The 19,668-nt window shown below is 36.2% G+C and overlaps 1 protein-coding gene across 50 annotated transcripts in view; it reads right to left on the bottom strand.

The window, feature by feature from the left end:
• Window positions 1–19,668, bottom strand: part of PPHLN1 (periphilin 1) — a 125,248-nt gene that overhangs the window by 53,642 nt on the left and 51,938 nt on the right. For 27 of the 50 annotated variants that reach the window (XM_074006620.1, XM_074006634.1, XM_074006621.1 and 24 more), the window contains 3 exons: window positions 10,852–10,908; window positions 8,335–8,414; window positions 3,514–3,633 (listed from right to left, as the gene is read on the bottom strand). In XM_074006620.1, the coding sequence (XP_073862721.1) occupies window positions 3,514–3,633; window positions 8,335–8,414; window positions 10,852–10,908 (257 nt within the window). The remainder of the gene's footprint in view (window positions 1–3,513; window positions 3,634–8,334; window positions 8,415–10,851; window positions 10,909–19,668) is intronic. The other 23 variants (XM_074006630.1, XM_074006640.1, XM_074006641.1 and 20 more) reach the window with 1 other exon arrangement.

Here is a 19,668-nt window from a genome sequence, read left to right as displayed (position 1 = left end):
TGAAGCCGAAAATAACATCCTGTATGTGAAAACAACCTAAGTCATAAATTTAAAATTTTTCCTCCATAGCAGGAAGTAACCTATTCTATTGAGACTTTATTTTTATTTTTATTTTTATTTTTTTGAGACAAGGTCTTGCTCTGCCACCCAGGCTGGAGTGCAGTGACGCAATCACAGCTCACTGCGGCCTCAATCATCCAGAAGCAAGATTCTCTCACCTCAGCCTCCTGAACAGCTAGAACTACAGGCACACGCCACCATGCCCAGCTAATTTTTTGTGGTTTTTTTTTTTTGTACAGACGGGGTCCCACTGTTTTTGCAGGTGTGAGCCAGTGCACCTGCCCCCCCATCCCCCCCCCCTTTTTTTTTGAGACAGAGTCTTGCTGTCACCCAGCCTGGAGGGCCATGGTGTGATCACGGCTGACTGCAAACTTCAATTCCTGGGCTCAAGTGATCCTCCCACCTTAGCCTCCTGAGTAGCTGGGACTAAGGGGCCACCACACACAGGTTTTTTGTTTTTTTGTTTGTTTGTTTTTTGTTTTTTTTTTTTTTTTGTAGTGACAAGACCACACAACAATTCCTGGCCTCAAATTCCTGGCTGGTCTCCAATTCCTGGCCTCAAATAATCTTCCTGCCTAGGTCTCATCTACCAGGACATTCTAATATCCTTCAAATAATTTTCTTTTCATTCTGATAAACAAAAGAAAACTCTCACAGCTATTTGTTTAAGGACAACAAATTGTATCTCTACAAAACTTGACTGCACCCTTCTTGATGGCTAGGATGGCACCTCAAAAGCAATATATGACACAAGTAGATATACAATGCATAGTTAGTGAACTTAAATAAACTATATAAACTATAAGAAAACTAGTACAGTATTTTTTAAGTGTACCTTAAAACACTAATCCTGAAATATATGCTGTGAAAAAAATTACATAGTCAAAAGTTTGGTAAATTATGCAAATTCTTTTATTCATCCTCTTACTGAACACCGATGAGCATATTAATAATACATTAAAATCTCTAAAAAGTGTTGAAATATCAAAACCAACCTAACTCTTTTAAACTTGGCATCTCCCAAATAAACTGGCTATTAGAATCTTTTTTTTTCTTCCTCAGACCATTAAGACCCTTCAGACTATGCTGTCAAATACTTTGGGAAATGCTGTAGCAGAGCTCAAAAGATGAAAGTACAAAACTGAAAAGTGGCAGGAACCACAACATGCCTGAGTATTTAAGTATATTATTGAATTTACCTTCAATTTTACTGGACTTTCTATAAACCACACATTTTCCCAAACTGCTTAGAACTGTAATGATGGAAGCAAGTGAAGATAAGGTGGAAACTTAAGCATTCTATCTATCTCAGCTCATAATAATGAAATTTACACAATGTTCCTGAAGTACATGAACCATTACTTAAAAGGCTCATATAAAATAAAATATTGCCACAATTAGATTTAAACAGACATGCACATGCACACACACACACAGTTCTTTGCCAAACTCTTGCTTGGCATCAAAGGCCTTTCTTCTTTCCAGGTTATTCTGTCAAATTAGATATCAGTTTACAGGACCAAGGCCAAAATTACATTTCTCAAAAAGCATGGACCACAGAAATGAGTAACTATTCAACAACAGCCCGAGAACAAATTAGCAAAATATTAATATGCAAAAATATTAATAAGAGAAAAATATTAGTAAGAGAAAAATATTAATACGATATGGGACTAAGTCTACAAAAACTATCACAAAGATTTCCCAAATGCTTTATTTCCAGTATGAAAAAGTATCAGTCTAAGTAGAAAAACATTTTAGAGAATGGGATGAAATTGATGCTGCCGTTCAACAATAATGATATACACAAATAAACATATTATGGTTATCAGTGCTACTCTCACATATCTTGCCTTTGATCCAGCAAAAGAACATGTCTGACCTATGACTCAACTTACAGATTTTTTTAGGGTTATTTACTTTTCATTAATTCGAAATCTAGCAAATCCTGATATTTTAGAGGAAAAAAAAAAGATGTTTAAAAAGTATTTCTAGATCCATAGTCTCTCATGGATTATTCAGTGTCAAGATGCATTCAATAAATGAGAGAACCCAAGTAGAATATTTAAAATTTGAGAACAGTAGTGAGCTTTTATAAAAACCTGAGATAAAAAAATGATGGGAGAAGGGAGGATAAATATACTATTAATGTTCATATATTAATAAAGTCTTGCTAACTGAAGATAAAGTATTAAGTAAAGAAATTATTCTTTTTGGAAGTTTTCGGTTCTATAAAACAAACTACCAATATTCCAAAGCAGCAATTTTGAAGCATATTTATCAATGATTAATATAGAAACATTATTCTAAATTATTAGAGAAAATAACCAAAATAATCCAATTAAATGTATTACCGAAAAGTATGGTTCATGCTTTTAAATAGTGCTGGAAAAGTACCAAGGAGGAACAGCTTGGTGTTTTTGATACATTTACTGGAGAATATGCATAAGTATCTATTATTATAGCTACAATGAGGAGGAAACCTTGACCCACTTAAGAACAATTGATATCTAAAAGACAGATCAGCATTTTTAAAAAGAAAGGCTCTGTTTGCGTAAGTTCTGATAGGGGTTGTACTTTTTATGAGCAGTGTACATTAGTTACTTTGGAAAGGATTTTTTCACTGTATAAAGATGTAGTTAAGTATTATTTTTACATACAATATTAATGCTTGATCCCTTTTATCAAATAACATTCTATAAAAGTCATTCCAAAAGTAAACAAAAAAGCCAGAATGCTCCTTCAAATAAAATAATTTGTCACAGGACAGATTTTTATATTCTCTACGTATCATGTCAAAGAACTCCTATAGTATCAAATTCTGAACCTAAAAGCTTAATTGTGCCCATAAAATTTCTATATTTCCCTTTTAGAGATGTTATAGGTTATACAGAAATTTTTCAGTTCATTTCAAAATACATTAATACAAACATGTCATAAACCTTTTTCTACGGTCCCAAAAATGTTCCCATCTTTCGGTATTCAGGACTCATCAAGGTCTCAAGTTGCCAAGACAATGAATAATTTTATTTCTTGGGATATTTATGAGATAATCTGCATGAAGTATAACAAGCAATATAAATATGGTCCACAATCCAAGGTCAAATTAGATTTCTGTTCTGAATTCACTGGCTTATAACTAGTGGCTCAGCATGATTTCCTGAGATACTTTTAACAGCAAATGCCATTTAAAGAAGTACATAAATAACACATTTTTCTTATCCATATTTATACTATTCTTACACTCCAAAACTACTGTAAACATTCAGACAAAGTGTGATTACTGAATTCAGAGTCATTCATATTCAGACTATCATTCTGTGTGGTAATTTTAATACCTGTAATCCATGAGGATATATTTTAAAGCACGGGAATAAACCAAATATTTTCCACCCATAATTTAAAATCCAGACAAAACTTTCAGATGTGAAACATAAAGGAGACATGCCTTACCTCATACTCAGAAATTTCAGGCAAGTTACTTTCATCTGATTTCTCTAGCTTTTCAGCAGCCCACTTGCTTGCAGCCTCAGCAAGCTCCTTTTCAGTTAGCCTACTGGGTTTGTCTAACACCTAATAAAAATAGAAGAACATTTCTGTTACAATTCTCAAGGGCTTTTAAACTTCAAATACACCAAGAAGTACACTGCACTTACATTTAAAATCACATAAGCCTTCGAATTTATACGGAGAACAGGTATATTCTTTATTTCTTCCTTCTAAAATATTCAACATGGAATTACTTTAAGTAGCAATTCCTTTGGGACATACAGACCAGATCTAATTCTTAATTTCATTTACATAAGACTCTAGAAATTCATCTAAGTAACAAAGCAAAAGGCACTGACAATTAACTCATACACTAATTATATTTAGAATATAAAAGACATCATACTGATTTCAATTTTGTGCCTTTAAGCATATTTAATGAAATAAGTAATGTCTAAATTTCAGTAAGGCAAACTCCTAATACAACAGAAACATATAGATATGCTGTTTTTACAGTGTATAGTGAGTTACATAAATCCTATGCCTTACACAAAATTTTAAAACTCAAATTTCATTTTGTGATCCTAGTACTAGTTCCTTTATCTAACTGCATACAATACTAAACAAGGTATGAACTTTGCAGTTATATGCAGACCTGGCTTTGAATCGCAGTTTAATGACTTGCTAGGTAGATGACTTTATATGCATAACTTATGACACCATGAGCCTTGCTTTCTTCATTTACAAAATAGGGATTAACAATGTTCATTTTACAAAACAGTTGTGAGAATTGAAGGAGGTAATAGATCTGGAAGTATCCACAATAATGCTTGGTGCCTCAGGATTTCTTTCTTTTCCATATTCGCTGATGTGAATCTACTATACTAAAACATATCTGAAAATCAATCAGCCCATGGGCTCAATATAAAAATAAAGAAAGTAAAATGTCTTTTCCGGATCAGATATAATTCCCCCAGTATTGTTTAAAGGCTTATTTTTGTAAATAAGATATGACTTGTAAAGCACACATTTAAAAATTATTTCCTTAGGGCCGTTATGGTAATTCTCTGATTCCATTCTACTTCCTTGGCATACATTTTCAACCACTTTGCCCTGCCATGCCTAGTGGCATAACCATCTCTTACGTAAAAATCCTTCTATTACTAAGGTTTACTTTTCTAAAGTCTCATCACTGATTTCAAATATACCTCTCGGGGATGACAGTGCTGCGCGCTGAACTTATGGGGCACTAACATTTATAAAGTGCTTTATCTACGAACGAAAAAAAGTACTTTAATTAAATAGAATTCCATGAAGGTGATTAGAGAGGCTTTATTATCCCAACTTATAAACTAAAAAACTGAATGATGGTGACTTGCTCAAAGTCACTAATAAATGCTGAGCTGGGACTTAAATCTAGGCTTTTTTGAGAGGGGCCGGGGGGAACGGAGTCTCACTCTGTCACCCAGGCTGAAGTGCAATGCCGTGACCTTGGCTCACTGCAACCTCCACCTCCTGGGTTCAAGCGATTCTCCAACCTCAGCCTCCCAAGTAGCTGGGAGTACAAGTGTGCACCACCACACCCGGATACTTTTTGTATTTTTACAGAGACAGGGTTTCACCACATTGGTCAGGCTGGTCTCAAACTCCTGAGCTCAGGTGATCTGCCTGCTTTGGCCTCCCAAAGTGCTGGGATTACAAGCATGAGCCACCATGCCTGGCTTAGACATTTTTTTAACTGAAAAGGTCATTTGATGTTTTTCCACATCTTGTTAAATTCATCAAACTACTGGCTAGCCATCTATAACATTTACTGGAATATCATAGCAATATATCTATATGAAGTATATTCTACAGCCATCGAGGAACCTTAAACAGCTCATTCCAAAGCCCTGCCCATATATAAGGTTAAAAAGGTATTATAAGTAATACTTTTATTATTACTTAGTAATAGAAGGTTTTTTAAAAAGCTAGTTAGAAGAAGAAAACACATATACAAACACAAATATATCACTCTGGACGACAGAGTGAAACCCCGTTCCCCCGGTCCTTCAAAAAGAATGAAGCAAAAGCCTACTATAACTTATCATCATTCTGTCCGCACATTTGAAAACCTATCATTTGAAACTAACAAACTCTGAAAAAGTATCCCAACATATGGGCAGCCATAATGTTACATCAAAGAGTTCACCAAATCAGGAAATCTAGGCTCATAAAGCTCCCCACAGCTACCATGTGACCTTGGGCAAATCAAAGAAGGCACTACCTTCTGAATACATAAAATAGCTATGGATCTAAAATTGTGATATTTTTATTCCATTTTAAGATTTTATAGTCTGGCTAGGCAGAGAGGCTCATGCCTGTAATCCCAGCACTTTAGGATGCCAAGGTGGGATGATCATTTGAGACCAGGAGTTTGAAACCAGGTTGGGCAACATAGCAAGCAAGACCCCATCTCTATTTTCATATACAAAAAAAAAAAGACTTTACTATCTGTGAAACAAAATGCAAACATTTACATGAGGGGTGTCCAATCTTTGGCTTCCCTTGGCCACATGAGAAGAATTGTCTTGGGCAACACATCAAATACACTAACACTAAGAATAGCTGATGAGCTTAAAAAAAAAAAAGGAAAAAAAAAATCACATAATGTTTTAAGAAAGTTTAGGAATTTGTGTTGGGCTGCATTTAAAGCCATCCTGGGCCACAGGTGCATGTAGATCAAGCTCGATCTACATGAAACTATCAGACAAAAGTAGTTAAAAATCCAACACGGGTTTTCCACTAAACATTTTAACGTAGCACAAAACTCTATGTTGTAACTTATATTCAGATAGCAGTATATTTCAGAGAAAATATTTCATATATAATAATTTGAATTTTTGTAGTGACTTTGGTAGGCAGGTACTATTTACTCTTCTTTCATCTATTACCTGACATGAAAACCAAGGCAGTCTTCCAGGTGGGTAAAGTACCCTTGATATGATTAAGAGAGAACCATAATCCAGTTGGTCTTTGCTATTCAAAATCCAGAATCCCAGAACCCTCAGACTTCTGGGAAAGTTCCAAAGATACAAGTTGTCACAAAGAAGCTTGTTTTTTCCTTCTGAGGCAGGGAAGCAGCTGCCCCCCCGAACACCCAGTATAGACTGCTAGATGATATCTACTCTTCCTGAAAAGCCAAAAAGTATGTAAGGCAGAATGAAAAGAAGTGAAGCAGATAACGGATGTAACAACCGTTATGGCTAAGAGAAAGGGTATGGTATCTGTGAAGAGAACTTCTAACTGGAGAAAACAGATGGAAACAGCAACTTGTCAAGCTTGTAATTTCTGAGGATTTATGTTTTGAGATGCTAGGAAGGTAGGAATGAGAAGAATGACATAGTGAGGGGTAGCTGTGTCCGTAAGAAATTAATTTAACTCCTGAGTCCTCACTCTACTATAGAATAGAGATATGTACCTACTAACATAAGATTTCTGCATGAATTAATAAGAGAAAAAATACACCATACATGTTAGGTCTCTGCCTACACTCTCAACGCCCCAAATAAAAGCACAATCCACCAGATATAACCCATCCAACCTGGTTATGGTCAAGATGAGAACATGGGTTGCAACAATAACTACTAAATTTGGCATAGACTGTGTTAAAAATTCAATGAGAAAACTGCCCATTTTTCTCATAGAAAATAGCAAACTCGGGCTGCTATTTTCAAGCTGTGGTTACTTAAAATGTAAGGGGTTTTGGTTTTTGTTTTTTTGAGACACAGTCTCACTCTGTCACCCAGGCTGGAGTGCAGCGGCACGATCTCAGCTCAGCACAACCTCCACCTCCCGGATTCAAGCAATTTTCCTGCCTTGGCCTCCCAAGTATCTGGGACTACAGGCGCCCACCACCACACCCGGGTAATTCTTCATTTTTTGCTTTTCCTTTTTTTTTTTTCTTTTGAGATGGAGTCTCACTCTGTTACCAAGCTGGAGTGCAGTGGCGTGATCTCAGCTCACTGCAAGTTCTGCCTCCTAAGTTCACGCCATTCTCCTGCCTCAGCCTCCCAAGTAGCTGGGACTACACGCACCCATCACCATGCCTGGCTAATTCTTTTGTATTTTTAGTATAGACAGGGTTTCACCATGTTGGCCAGGATGGTCTCGATCTCTTGACCTCATGGTCCGCCTGCCTCGGCCTCCCAAAGTGCTAGGATTACAGGCGTGAGCCACCACGTGCGGCCAATTCTTTGTACTTTTAGTAGAGACAGGGTTTCACTGTGTTAGCCAGGATGGTCTCGACCTCCTGACCTCATGAACCACCCTCCTCGGCCTCACAAGGTGTTGGGATTACAGGTGTGAGCCACTGTGCCCGGCCTATTTTTATTTTTTAGAGACAGCATCTTGCTCTGTCACCCAGGCTAGAGTGCAGTGGTGCAATCATAGCTCACTGCTGGCTCAACCTCCTGGGCTCAAGTAATCCTCTCACCTCAGCCTCCTGAACAGCTAGGACTACAGATACATGCCACCACATCTAGCTAATTTTTAATTTTTAAAATAAAGTCTTGCTATGTTACCCAGGCTAGTTGTGAACTCCTGGCCTCAAGCAACTCTCACATCTCAGTCTCTCAAAGCCCTGGGATTACAGGCATGAGCCACCACACCTAGCCAAAAACTGAAGTTTTTAAATGCAGCAAATTAGCTCCCTTGGTGTAACAGTAAAGAATAAAAGCATCTATACTAGTCAGTCCATCTCAATTTGTAATTCTTCTTTAAACTGATTTTAGAAATATAACAAACCTTTGATGAAGAAACTGCTGAACCACTTGAGGGTGAAGTATCTCTTGATGTTTTCAAAGACTGGACAGGCCTCTCTTTATCTATATAAGAAAATATAAGATGTAATTTTTTTCTAGCTAATTTGTTTTTGATAAAGTAATTTTGTAATGGAATTAATGAGGGGGTCATACACTTTATTTTACTACTAAAAACTTTAAATAGGTTACTATCTAAAACTACCTCTGAGAGGCTGATCACCATCAACAATCTGAAATAACCTGGAACCAAAGGATATCATAGAAGCCAGTCTAGGCCACAGCACTGCCAGTAAGTAAACATGGAGCCACAGAGACTTCAAGAAAGTTTTTTAAAACCATGAATGCTACTTCTTTCATGCTCCTAAATACTAATGTTTGATATATCACAATAAAAATACAAAGATAGTTATTATATATAAAGATGCCAAGGAGGACTAGTTAATTAAGGGGTAGCTCAAGGAGGATCTATATAGGAACTTTAACAGATATTCCTGAAATGTTTAGATAGTTTTAAACATAAAGTTAGAAAGCTGTAATTCAGAACACTAATCCAGTGCCTGGCATTAATGAATGCCCAAATATTTGTTAAATGGTTAACAATAAACCTGTTATGAGATAAAGTCACTAATCTTTACCTTTAGTCACTTTACTCACATAGTGCTGTATGTATATCATTTTTTATAGAAACTTGAGCCAGAAAATACATTTAAACAATATTACTTTAGCAGGTTCAACAACTCCCTAAAAGATAGGTTTAGTTAAATATACTCTTAAAAATTAATAACAGTGAGCTGTTACAGAAAAACATTTCATTAAATTGTCTATATGTGTCAAATATATAATCCTCTGCCCTTTGTTGCTAGAAAAACTAACAAAATTAATAACACGAGAAGAGAAAGTGGCATCAAATTTGGAGTCACACAGAAGCTGGTCGAGACTGGACAGTGGATTAACAGGAAAGCAGTCAGGAGCAAAAGCAGAGATAAAGCGACTTTGAAACTGAGGCAAAGCCAGCTTCAGTCAAAAAGCCTCTTACGCTCTTCCTGACACAGCCAAGATAGATAAGAAGGTCCTGGAGGCTCAAAGACTTCCAACCACCTAGGAGAGTGGTGAATAACACCTTTCTAATGTCCTACAGACCCAAAACGCTTTCTCTAGCCCAGTGGTTCTTAACTAAGGACAATTTCACACCTCCCCTCTGCAGACATTTGGCAGTATGTGCAGATATTTTCGACTGTCACAAGTTGGAGATGGCTACTCTAGCACATATTTAGTAGAAAACAGGGATGCTGGTAAATATCCTGCTATGGGGGACACCCCCAACAACAAAGAACTAACTGGCCTTACATGTCAATTGTGCAGAGGTTGAGGACTCCTCCCCTAGGCTGAATATTCCAATTTTTAAGCTCTAACAGCACTAGAAAGATACAACCCTAGAGTCTTTTAACAGGTGATACCACAAGAGGCTTTCACCCTAAGCAACTTTAAAAGTTCTTGTAGACCTTAAAACTCAAAAGAACCACTGCTGTATCCCAAATGGCCAAGAACATGATTTATTTAGTCATTCCTTATTGTATTTCCATTGCATGTGGCAAATTTCACATTGTAGTGTGATAGTGTCAGTGTATCCCACTACAACAAAAGCTCTCGGAGGAACAAGTGTCATAGCTTATTCATTTCCAAATATCCGTGGCCTACTTAGCTCAAGCCCTTCAAGAAAAGGGTAGGCACTCGAAAATCAGATAAAAAGATGAACCTCACTTTTCTTTCCCTAAGATGCAATGACCTCCCAATCCTATTCAGATAAGCAATCCCTTCAAAGGAGACGAGGCACTGGACCAACCAGCACAGCACATCATGCTTATTAAAGGCATAATTACAGGCTCAATTCTTTAGCACATATCAGCTAGACACAGAGGGGGAAAAAAACCTGTCACAAGCAGCTGTTGATCTTTTGCTTAGTGTTTCCGTTACAAACATATGATCCCAAAGTATAGTCTTAGACCTTTCCTGATTTTAGCTGCCCGAAGGCTAATTTAAGTCGTTATCAACCAATTTCATGCACAGAAGCAAAGGAACACTGAACGGTGGTGCAGGAGGTTTATCATATATCCACATATATTCATATATCCCTGTTGCAACAATGGAAGCAGAAAGCAAGTAGCAAAGGATAAAGAAAACAATGATACAAATAGCAAAAGAAAGAGCACAAAAAAAGTAAATAGAAATCACTTGATCCTATTGTTGTCAGGTCCTATCTTCCAATGGCCTGTCTATTCTACAGATCTTCTATGGAGTGGCTATTCCCAACCAGGAATGGTTAGCCCAGATACCAGCCCACAAATGCCCCCTAAATCCTAGTACCTAGGTCTACTGTTAACTCTGGTTCTGACAACAGACTAATGGAGCAGTTATATACTTTCCCCATTTCCATAACCGCTATCAATTCAAGTCTCCCACCCCTTCACAATCCCAAATCAGAGTCTAGCTCAAAACTCACCTCTTTCAGGATTTCCTTCATTCTGCCGTTTGTAGGAGGCACCAGGACGCACGGACTCTATGGAAAGGTGGGCAGGGAGGAATTAACAGCAGCACCTCTGTGCCCAAGAGGAACAAGAGAAGAACTCAAAAGTAAGAGTGATGAGAACAGGGCCTTCTGAGCATTTTCTGGTGACCCTAAACTCTTTCCTACCCTACTTTCAAGTTGGGCTGCCTAAGCAATCACCACTGAAGGGGAATAAAGAATGGGAGGAAAAAATCTCCACTTAAGGCGCGAAGCCAGTGGGAACTGTCAGGATAAGACCAGTCAAGGATAACAAGGGCAGAAAGGAATGAGAAAAGGGTCATAGCAAGACAAGACATTGAAAGCTGAAGACAAAGATCACATCTTATTCATCACTGAAAGTACCTAGTCGAATTCTCTCCATCCATAAAGCTGACACTGGAAGGCCTGGGAAAGGAGCACACCTGCATACACAGTCAAAAATGAAAGATGGATCACTCCTACCAGTTAAAAAAGGATACTAGTTGAGCCCCTAATTATCCCACATTTAGAATCTTGAAATATTTTGTTAGCTTCCTTGTCTGCAAACTTTTAATGATATGGATGGAATCATCTTACTAAACAGCCTAAATATACCAGTAGTCAGGGCTCCCAGGTATTTTTTCAGTAAGATACAAACTCCATAACAATGACTTCAAATCCTTCTCTACAGATCCCAAGTTGCCAATTTTATATTTTTTTCTGAGAAAATAACATTTTTTCTGAATTGTTTTGGCACTATCAGCATCTTGCCTTAAAACGTTTCAAGAAACATCATGCAAATATTGCCATTTTACTTTTGCAATAATGTTGAGGATGCAGTATCCTTTTATTATTCACTGATCTCTCTCTAGCATCCCAGCAAGTTTTGTTTCTCCTGATAAGCTGACTTGTTTTTATTTGCTGACTGTCAACACTCTTCTTGATTCTTGTTTTTTTTTTTTTTGAGACAGAGTCTCACTCTGTTGCCCAGGCTGGAGTGCAGTGGCATGATCTCGGCTCACTGCAACCTCCGCTCGCCCTGCCCCCTGCCGTTTCAAGCAATTCTCCTGCCTCAGCCTCCCGAGTAGCTGAGATTACAGGCACTTGCCACTACGTCCGGCTAATTTTTTTTTTTTTTTTTTTTTTTAGTAGAGACGAGGTTTCACCATCTTGACCAGGCTGGTCTTGAACTCCTAACCTCGTGATCCACCCGCCTCGGCCTCCAAAAGTGCTGGGATTACAGGCGTGAGTCACCACGCCCAGCCAAACCCTTAGTTCAGCTACAGCAATTGCTCAGAGCCTCACAATGGACAATCACTTCATACACTACTAACTTTATTCTTGATTCTTTTAGCTTTGTTTTGGCCAAACTCTTAGTTCACCTATAGCAACTGTTCAGAGCCTTATGATGGGCATTTATTTCATATACTACCAACTTTATTCTTACTTTTACTTTCCTATCCTTATTTTCCTTTTACATAAAATTCCTGCTCCACTTATTTAATCCTATTTTATTAAGTGTTTATTTCATTAAGCTGCCTCAAATTCTTTCTTGAATGAAGAGATAATGGTGATATTTCAGAGAAAAGTACTGGAGCCTTAAGCCAATTCATATTAGCTCCTGATAGTGGATTGCATGCATCCCTTTAACTTTGTCTTCAGTTACTCCATGTTGGAAGCTGAACTATGATGAGAGATACACTCCATAGGTATCAGCAAATGCTACAAATCTTATCTTTTTAAGCTTGGAGAGTCAGTTTACCAACACACCACTGTGGATGTGTTTGATTTTGATTCCAAACTTCAGAGACACTGTAGGCATTACCACATATAATTATAAATTCCCGTTAGTATTGTCTTAGGTAGGCTTGGACTATTTAACAATCTTCTAACAGACCAGTAAAACTACCCAGCTAAATTGCAGTCATGAACAAGTAAGTAGTTATTGTTTTAATTCTCTAAGTTTTGGGTTTTGTTTTTTTTTTGTAATGCAATAAGAGACAATAGAAACACCACCACTGTACTTAAACTCTTCATCCCAAAGTTTCCACTGATGTGCTCATATTAAAACTAAAAGGTCTCGTTCTTCTTATCCTCTTATAGCACTTTAATGATTTATAAACAAGTTTTTCTTAATATTTTGCTATTTGTTTTTCATATCTTTTTACTTCTGTTTGCCCCCTTACATCTTCACGGCTACCGCTTTCTCTTTCATTTTTGTTGGTTATTGTTCCTTAAATGTGAGTGTTCCTCCTAACCTTAATCTTTTTTTCTATTTTTATTTGGCTCCAACCAATACAATGAATATAAAAGTCTCTAAAATCTGCCTCTTTCACTCATTGTTCTACCTTCTAACTAACAGACTGCTACTCATTAGCTATTGAGCTATTACCTCAAATTCATCTCACTCATGATCTTTGTAAGCAGACACTACCTCTGTGCTTGACAGCAAGCTAAAAAGGTTGAAAACATTCCTGCCTTTGTTGTGACTTGCTAAAGAAAATGAGTTCCAAATTAGGATGGAGAAAAGAAACCAGAAAAAAAAAATTCTGAAAGTGGCAGTACAGAAACCAAAATCCCTGTCTCTATATTAATAAGTGAAAGAATAAATGGGGAAAAAAGGAAATAAAAAGGAATTTCAAATACTGGTTCCATATAATGTTTTTCCCATTGAAGTGAAATCAAAAGCCGGAGAAGCAGCTTAACATTCCACAACACAATCAGGAAGTTCTGCAAGAGTTTCAGAGTATTTGGTGACTCCTTGAATGCAATGGCTGAATGCAATCTAATAGGATCTTTTAGAAATACACTTTCTTGCTGTTGTGTTTTCCTGCTAAAAGAAATGATAAATCTAACCAGATTCATCCAATCCTACATCAAGTGAACCCAGGTAGGAAAAAAGGACACTGCAGGGGAAAAAAATAACATAATCATAAGAGATGATAAAGTTAGGGGCTATGTCTTGCAAACTATCAGATTCTCAGTGCAGTGCTTGGCAAACAGGGACAAACCAGGTATTTTTGAGTGCAAGTCCCATCAAGAAACAAACTTCACCAACACAGGTAGTACATTCATTTCTTCTTCAACAGCTGAATATTTGAAGAGAAATTAAGATATAAATAAATGAAGATGTGGCTACACAGATGATGAGAAAATTCTTTTACTGGATCATGGATGAAGATGTGGGTATTTGGGACTCTTGGTTAGGAAAAACATGTTTCTCAGAGATCTACTGATTTACTCAAGAACATATGAATTAGAAAATGGAGAGACACAAGAAAAATGTTCTCATGTTAAAGACACCAAAAAATACCAGAGAAAAGAAACAGGTAGAGGGGTAGAGAAAGCATTGCATCACCTCTGCTTCCCTCAAGATCTGTCTTTTGGAGGTCAGAGTTGCAACAAGTTAAAGCAAAGGCCAACTGACTGAATACTTGGAAGCACACTTCTGAGTAGAGATCTCCTTTAATACATAAGCTAAAACCATGTGGGCACACTTTTAAATATATAAGGAAAACATCATCTGCACACATTATGAACGTTTGCTACTGACAGAATATACTAAGTGCTAAAACGGGGATACAATAAAATTCCTATGCATATGGCATTAATTGATTTGTTTTAGAACCTTGATCATTAAGATGCCAGAAAAGCTATAGCTATAATCTTAGGATTTAGCTACAAAACTCATAGCCAAAGCTCTCCTGTGAGTAAACAATGGATCCTCAAACAAGAAGAATATGTTATAGAATCTAACTCAACAGCGCATTAATAGTCTAGATCAAGTGACAGCCTAAAATGTTTCAGGGAACTATTAAATTATACTTTAGGGACTCCACATGATGTAACTCATCCCCATAAACCTTCTCCACTAGCATCCTTCACCTTCTACTAACCCTTCAGATGTCACCTAAAATGTTTACTCCTATTTAATTTCTTGTTTGTCTTCCTGACTAGATCATAAACTCAGAGGGCAGAGATTGAATCTGTCTTGCTTGGCAAACAATTTATGTTCAATACATGTGTGTTGATTAAGAGATGTACGTATTGAACACAACATAGTGGGCTTCAAACCAAGAAATGCTACGATATTTCACTGCTAAGAGAATGACTTTATCCTCTCTTCTTGTTGCCTAATATACATGATCTGAAGATAAAGCCTTATTTCTATATTCATATTACTTCTTCAAATCTGCACAGAAAAGCCTTCACCTAAAAGCAAAATTAAAGTTCAAAATTTTATCAGAATTTCGGCTATATTACCAATAAGTCTAGAATAGTTTTTTTTAAAAAAAAGAATTTCAGCTATAATCAAAAAATTCATGGAGACTTCAAATTTTATAGCCAACCAGTCTTAAGACATATGTCTTCTTCTATTAGATTGACATTCAAAAATGAACTCTATCTTCCAAATATACTTGTCTCAAAACAGTACTTTTAATTCTTGTACACTTTCAGTTCTCTTAGAAGATGTATTTTTAAAAACAATTAAACACTAATGACTAATAGTATGTTTTTTAAAAATACCTTCTATTCTTAATAATGGTCGTTGACATAAGAAAAATAAGGGAAGCTAGGCCCAAAGTTACAGCTACAGAAAAAACAGAGGCCAAGCAAAATAAACAATAAACTTGCAAATTTTGCAAAGTAAAAGTATTTTAAAATTCAACCAAAATGTCACAGAATCTAAATATGTAAGTATCTCTGATAAATGTGGGATTAATCCCTAGCAAATGTTTAAAATGAATTAACAGAGAGGTAGTTTCATCTCTAGGAGCCACAGTGGATTTACAACAACAAAGCAAGATAATCTCTATGTTACTGTTTTGATAGAAGAAATATTTGTAACTTAAGAGTTTCAAGAAACACCTGAAGGGTCTTCCTTGAGATTCTCAAGTGGAAATGAAAATAAGATAACAGTAAAGATAAGGGATCATAATTGTTGAATAGCAACAAACAATGCCGATAAAAGGTTCAGGTTAACAGATCTCTAGAGGTTTCCACAGTTGGCCTTATGCTCCTCAACATAAATTATTAACAAATAATACAAAACATATCCAGCATACTTAATTTGCAGATAATACAAGCTGTTCTTATCAGGTACTAATATACAGAATCGCTAAATGAGATTTTGAGAATTCTATAAAACAAAATAAGCTAAAGTTAATTAGATAAAATGTAGCATTTCTAGTTTGTTTTTTTTTTCAGTGCATTAACTACACACAAACAATTGCACCTGAAAAAGTACAGCCTGAGAGGCATTTGTTCACGTATTTTGTTTACGTGAAAATAGCTTAGGTTTCAGTTGCCTACAATCCAGTAATGAAATGTGGTTGCTAAAATAAAAATTCACTTCTGGTATTATAAATTACAAGAAACAGAAGGAAAAATAGGGAAAGCAAAAGGTCTGGAAACCATGACAAATAAAAGGAACAGCAAAATAAACCAAATATATTTAAACCTGGAAAAAAAATCATGAAGAATATGATAGTACTCCTCCAATATATAACAGGTTACAACATAAAAGGAAGAAATATCTTTATATATGGCTCTAAAAAGAATAACTAGTATTAAGTAGATGTTACTGAAGAAGATTTTAATTCTTTCATAAAGAATGAGCTATACAGAAGGAGTAGATTGTGATTTAGTAAATTTATCACAAGAAGTACTAATACTTTAACAAAAAATAGGTGTGGGAGACCAAACTTAGTGATTTTTTCATCACTTTTAATGTTATAGCTTAAATAAAAGGCAAATGATAAAAGTGTAGGATAGGAAAACATGGGATCATTTCAAAGAGGGAAAAAAAGAAAATAAGTATTAGAATTGACAAATGTGGAGATATTTAGATTAATTACGATAAAAATAAACTTCGAGTATACGAGGTAAATATAAAAAAAATTTACTTGGGAAAGCATCATAATACACAGGGAGAAAGGAAATGAGGTTAACTAGGACAATCTGCACTGCTAGCATGTGAACATGGACAACAAAAAGGAACTAAAAATAATATTGCATATCCAGGTCAGCCCAACTAAGTTATAGTAAGAATATTCTTGCAAGTAAAGTACAGGATGAAAACAAGTTTGATTTAGAAGGATAATTAGTTTGAAGAAGTACAAAGTTCCAGAAGATTAATTCAAAAGGCTAAGTAGAAGAGATTTAATTAAATGTGTGTGTATGTGTGTAAGCACAAAATGGGAAATAAGCAGTTGAATTTAAAAATGAGGTAAAATCACTATAGCCAAACCAATAGTGATCATTAAAATAGGAAAAATTAATCTAAAAGTACAAACAGAAAGGAAAAAATTGTTAATTTTTTAAAATGAGGGCATAATTATTTTAATCTGTTATTTATACTTATAATAATATTTTAAGTCTTTGTCAAAATTTCAATTTATACCAGAAAACTTAATTTTAACACGTGGGTAATTATCCCAGCTTAAGTGACTGATAAGTGAAGAACCCCATGTCTTAGTTCTCTTTTGAAGAAAAGCCAGGTGCTGCAATATTTGTGACATTTAGATTTAATGCAAAAACCGGTATCTGAAATAGGTCAAATAATAACTTTTCCCATGTATTATTTAAAATACGACCTCCATTAACTTTTATGCAAGATTTCTTATGTAATGATTCTGAAAACAGGAAAGGAAAATAGAAAAAATTTTCGTAGTTCAGCCCAAGTAGTTAAGGAATACTTGAAAATAGAGTTTTCCCAGAATAAACTTTTTCTTGATTAAAGAACTTTACTTTCAAAGCTAAATAACTTGAAAGAAAGAAAGAAAGAAAGAAAGAAAGAAAGAAAGAAAGAAAGAAAGAAAGAAAGAAAGAAAGAGAGAAAGAAAGAGAGAAAGAAAAAGAAAAGAAAGAGAAAGAAAAGAAAGAAAAAGAAAGAAAGAAAAAGAAAGAAAGAAAGAAAGAAAGAAAGAAAGAAAGAAAGAAAGAAAGAAAGAAAGAAAGAAAGAAAGAAAGAAAGAAAGAAAGAAAGAAAGAGGAGAGAGAGAAAGAAAGATAGATGCAGGCATTAACAAAGTCATATGCTCTGTTTCATTCAATTTACCCCATATTTTAGTCTACCAACTTAATCTTTAAATCACTCCAAATACTAAAGGTATGAGCCCTCAAAGGATGAGTGAAGGATATTGGAGACCCTAAGACAGGAGCATCACATTATGGCTCATCCACATTTCATCCCAAGACCTTAAGAGTTTTGGCCACTAAGAGGCCCAAAGCAGGTCAACAGAGAGAAGATGCTTTCCCCGCAAATTTCTGTTTTTGAGGATAAAATAAAAGCTAATTCACCAATAACTACCCTTAATAATTTCATTATAAGCTGTCAAGTAAGAATCTCTTTTAAGCTTCTTTTATTCATGTTTTGTTAAAAAGTTTTCATAATCAGTTTCCAAAGATACTTTCTTCGTTAATGAAAATCATTATTGGATATGGATTTAAGTCATACACATCCCAAAAAAAGATCCTAAGGGCAGGGCACAGTGGCTCATGCCCATAATCCCAGCACTTTGGGAGGCCGAGGCAGGTGGATCACTTGAGGTCAGCAGTTCGAGACCAGCTTGGCCTATATGGTGCAACCCCATCTTTACTAAAATACAAAATTTGCTGGGCCTGGTGGTGCATGCTTGTAATCCCAGCTACTAGCGAGACTGAGGCAGGAAAATTGCTTGACCCGGGAAGCAGAGGTTGCAGTGAGTGAGATCACATCACTGCACTCCAGCCTGGGTGACAGAAAAAGACTCTGTCTCAGAAAAAAAAATAATAATAAAATAAATAAATAAATAAATAAATAATTTTTTAGGGTCTTAGATGGTATCTGGCTAATTTTGGATATGTCTGTGCATGTGAGCATTCATAAGAGCTTAGGGCAGGGGTGTCCAATCTTTTGGCTTCCCTGGGGTGCACTGGAAGAAGAATCGTCTTGGGCCACACATAAAAGACAAACAGTAACAGTAGCTTGTGAGCTTTAAAAAAAAAAAATTTTCACAGAAAAGCCTCATGTTTTAAGAAAGTTTACTAATCTGTGTTGGGTTGCATCCAAACCCATCCTGGGCTGCATGTGGCCTGCAGGACGGGGGTTGGACAAGCTTGGCTTACGGATTATCTTCTTAAGGTTTTTTTTTTTTTTGTGGTAGGGGTGGGGTACATAGAAGCAAAAGAGAAAATACTTGTATACTTGTTAACATTAGTCTCCACAATAAAACCTTCAGTTACCTAGAACTGTCCCAAGCACATTTTGGACAATCAGGCATATATATGTAAGTGGCTTATTTATTTACTTATTTATTTATTTTTAGAGACATAGTCTCGTTCTGCTGCCCAGGCTAGAGTGCAGTGGCATGATCACAGTTTACTGTAGGCTCAAACTCCTGGGCTCAAGTGATCCTCCTGCCTCAGCCTTCCGAGTAGCTGAAAATACAGGCATACATCACCATACCCAGCTAATTGTTTAATTCTTTTTTTTAGATACACGGGTCTCACTATGTTTGCCCAGGCTGCTCTCAAACTCCTGGGCTCGAGTAATCCTTCCACCTTGGCTTTCCCAAAGTGCAAGGATTACAGGCATGAGCTGCTGTGCCCAGCCTGTGTTTGTTTTAAATCCTTAAAATAACCTTCTGATCTCTTGCATAATCATGAATATGCCTGTATCCAAAAATATGTTTTTTGGGAAGCCCCACTCTATCTATCTCTGCAAACAGTAGACAATAAATGTTTGCTAAACTCAACAATCTTGCAACAGCTTCAAGGGAAGACAATCTGATGACTCCAAATGGTTTTCCA

The sequence above is a fragment of the Macaca fascicularis genome, chromosome 11 (assembly GCF_037993035.2).
Source record: "Macaca fascicularis isolate 582-1 chromosome 11, T2T-MFA8v1.1".
In the NCBI taxonomy this organism is placed as follows: domain Eukaryota; kingdom Metazoa; phylum Chordata; class Mammalia; order Primates; family Cercopithecidae; genus Macaca; species Macaca fascicularis.
This window is presented reverse-complemented; position numbering and strand designations above follow the sequence as displayed.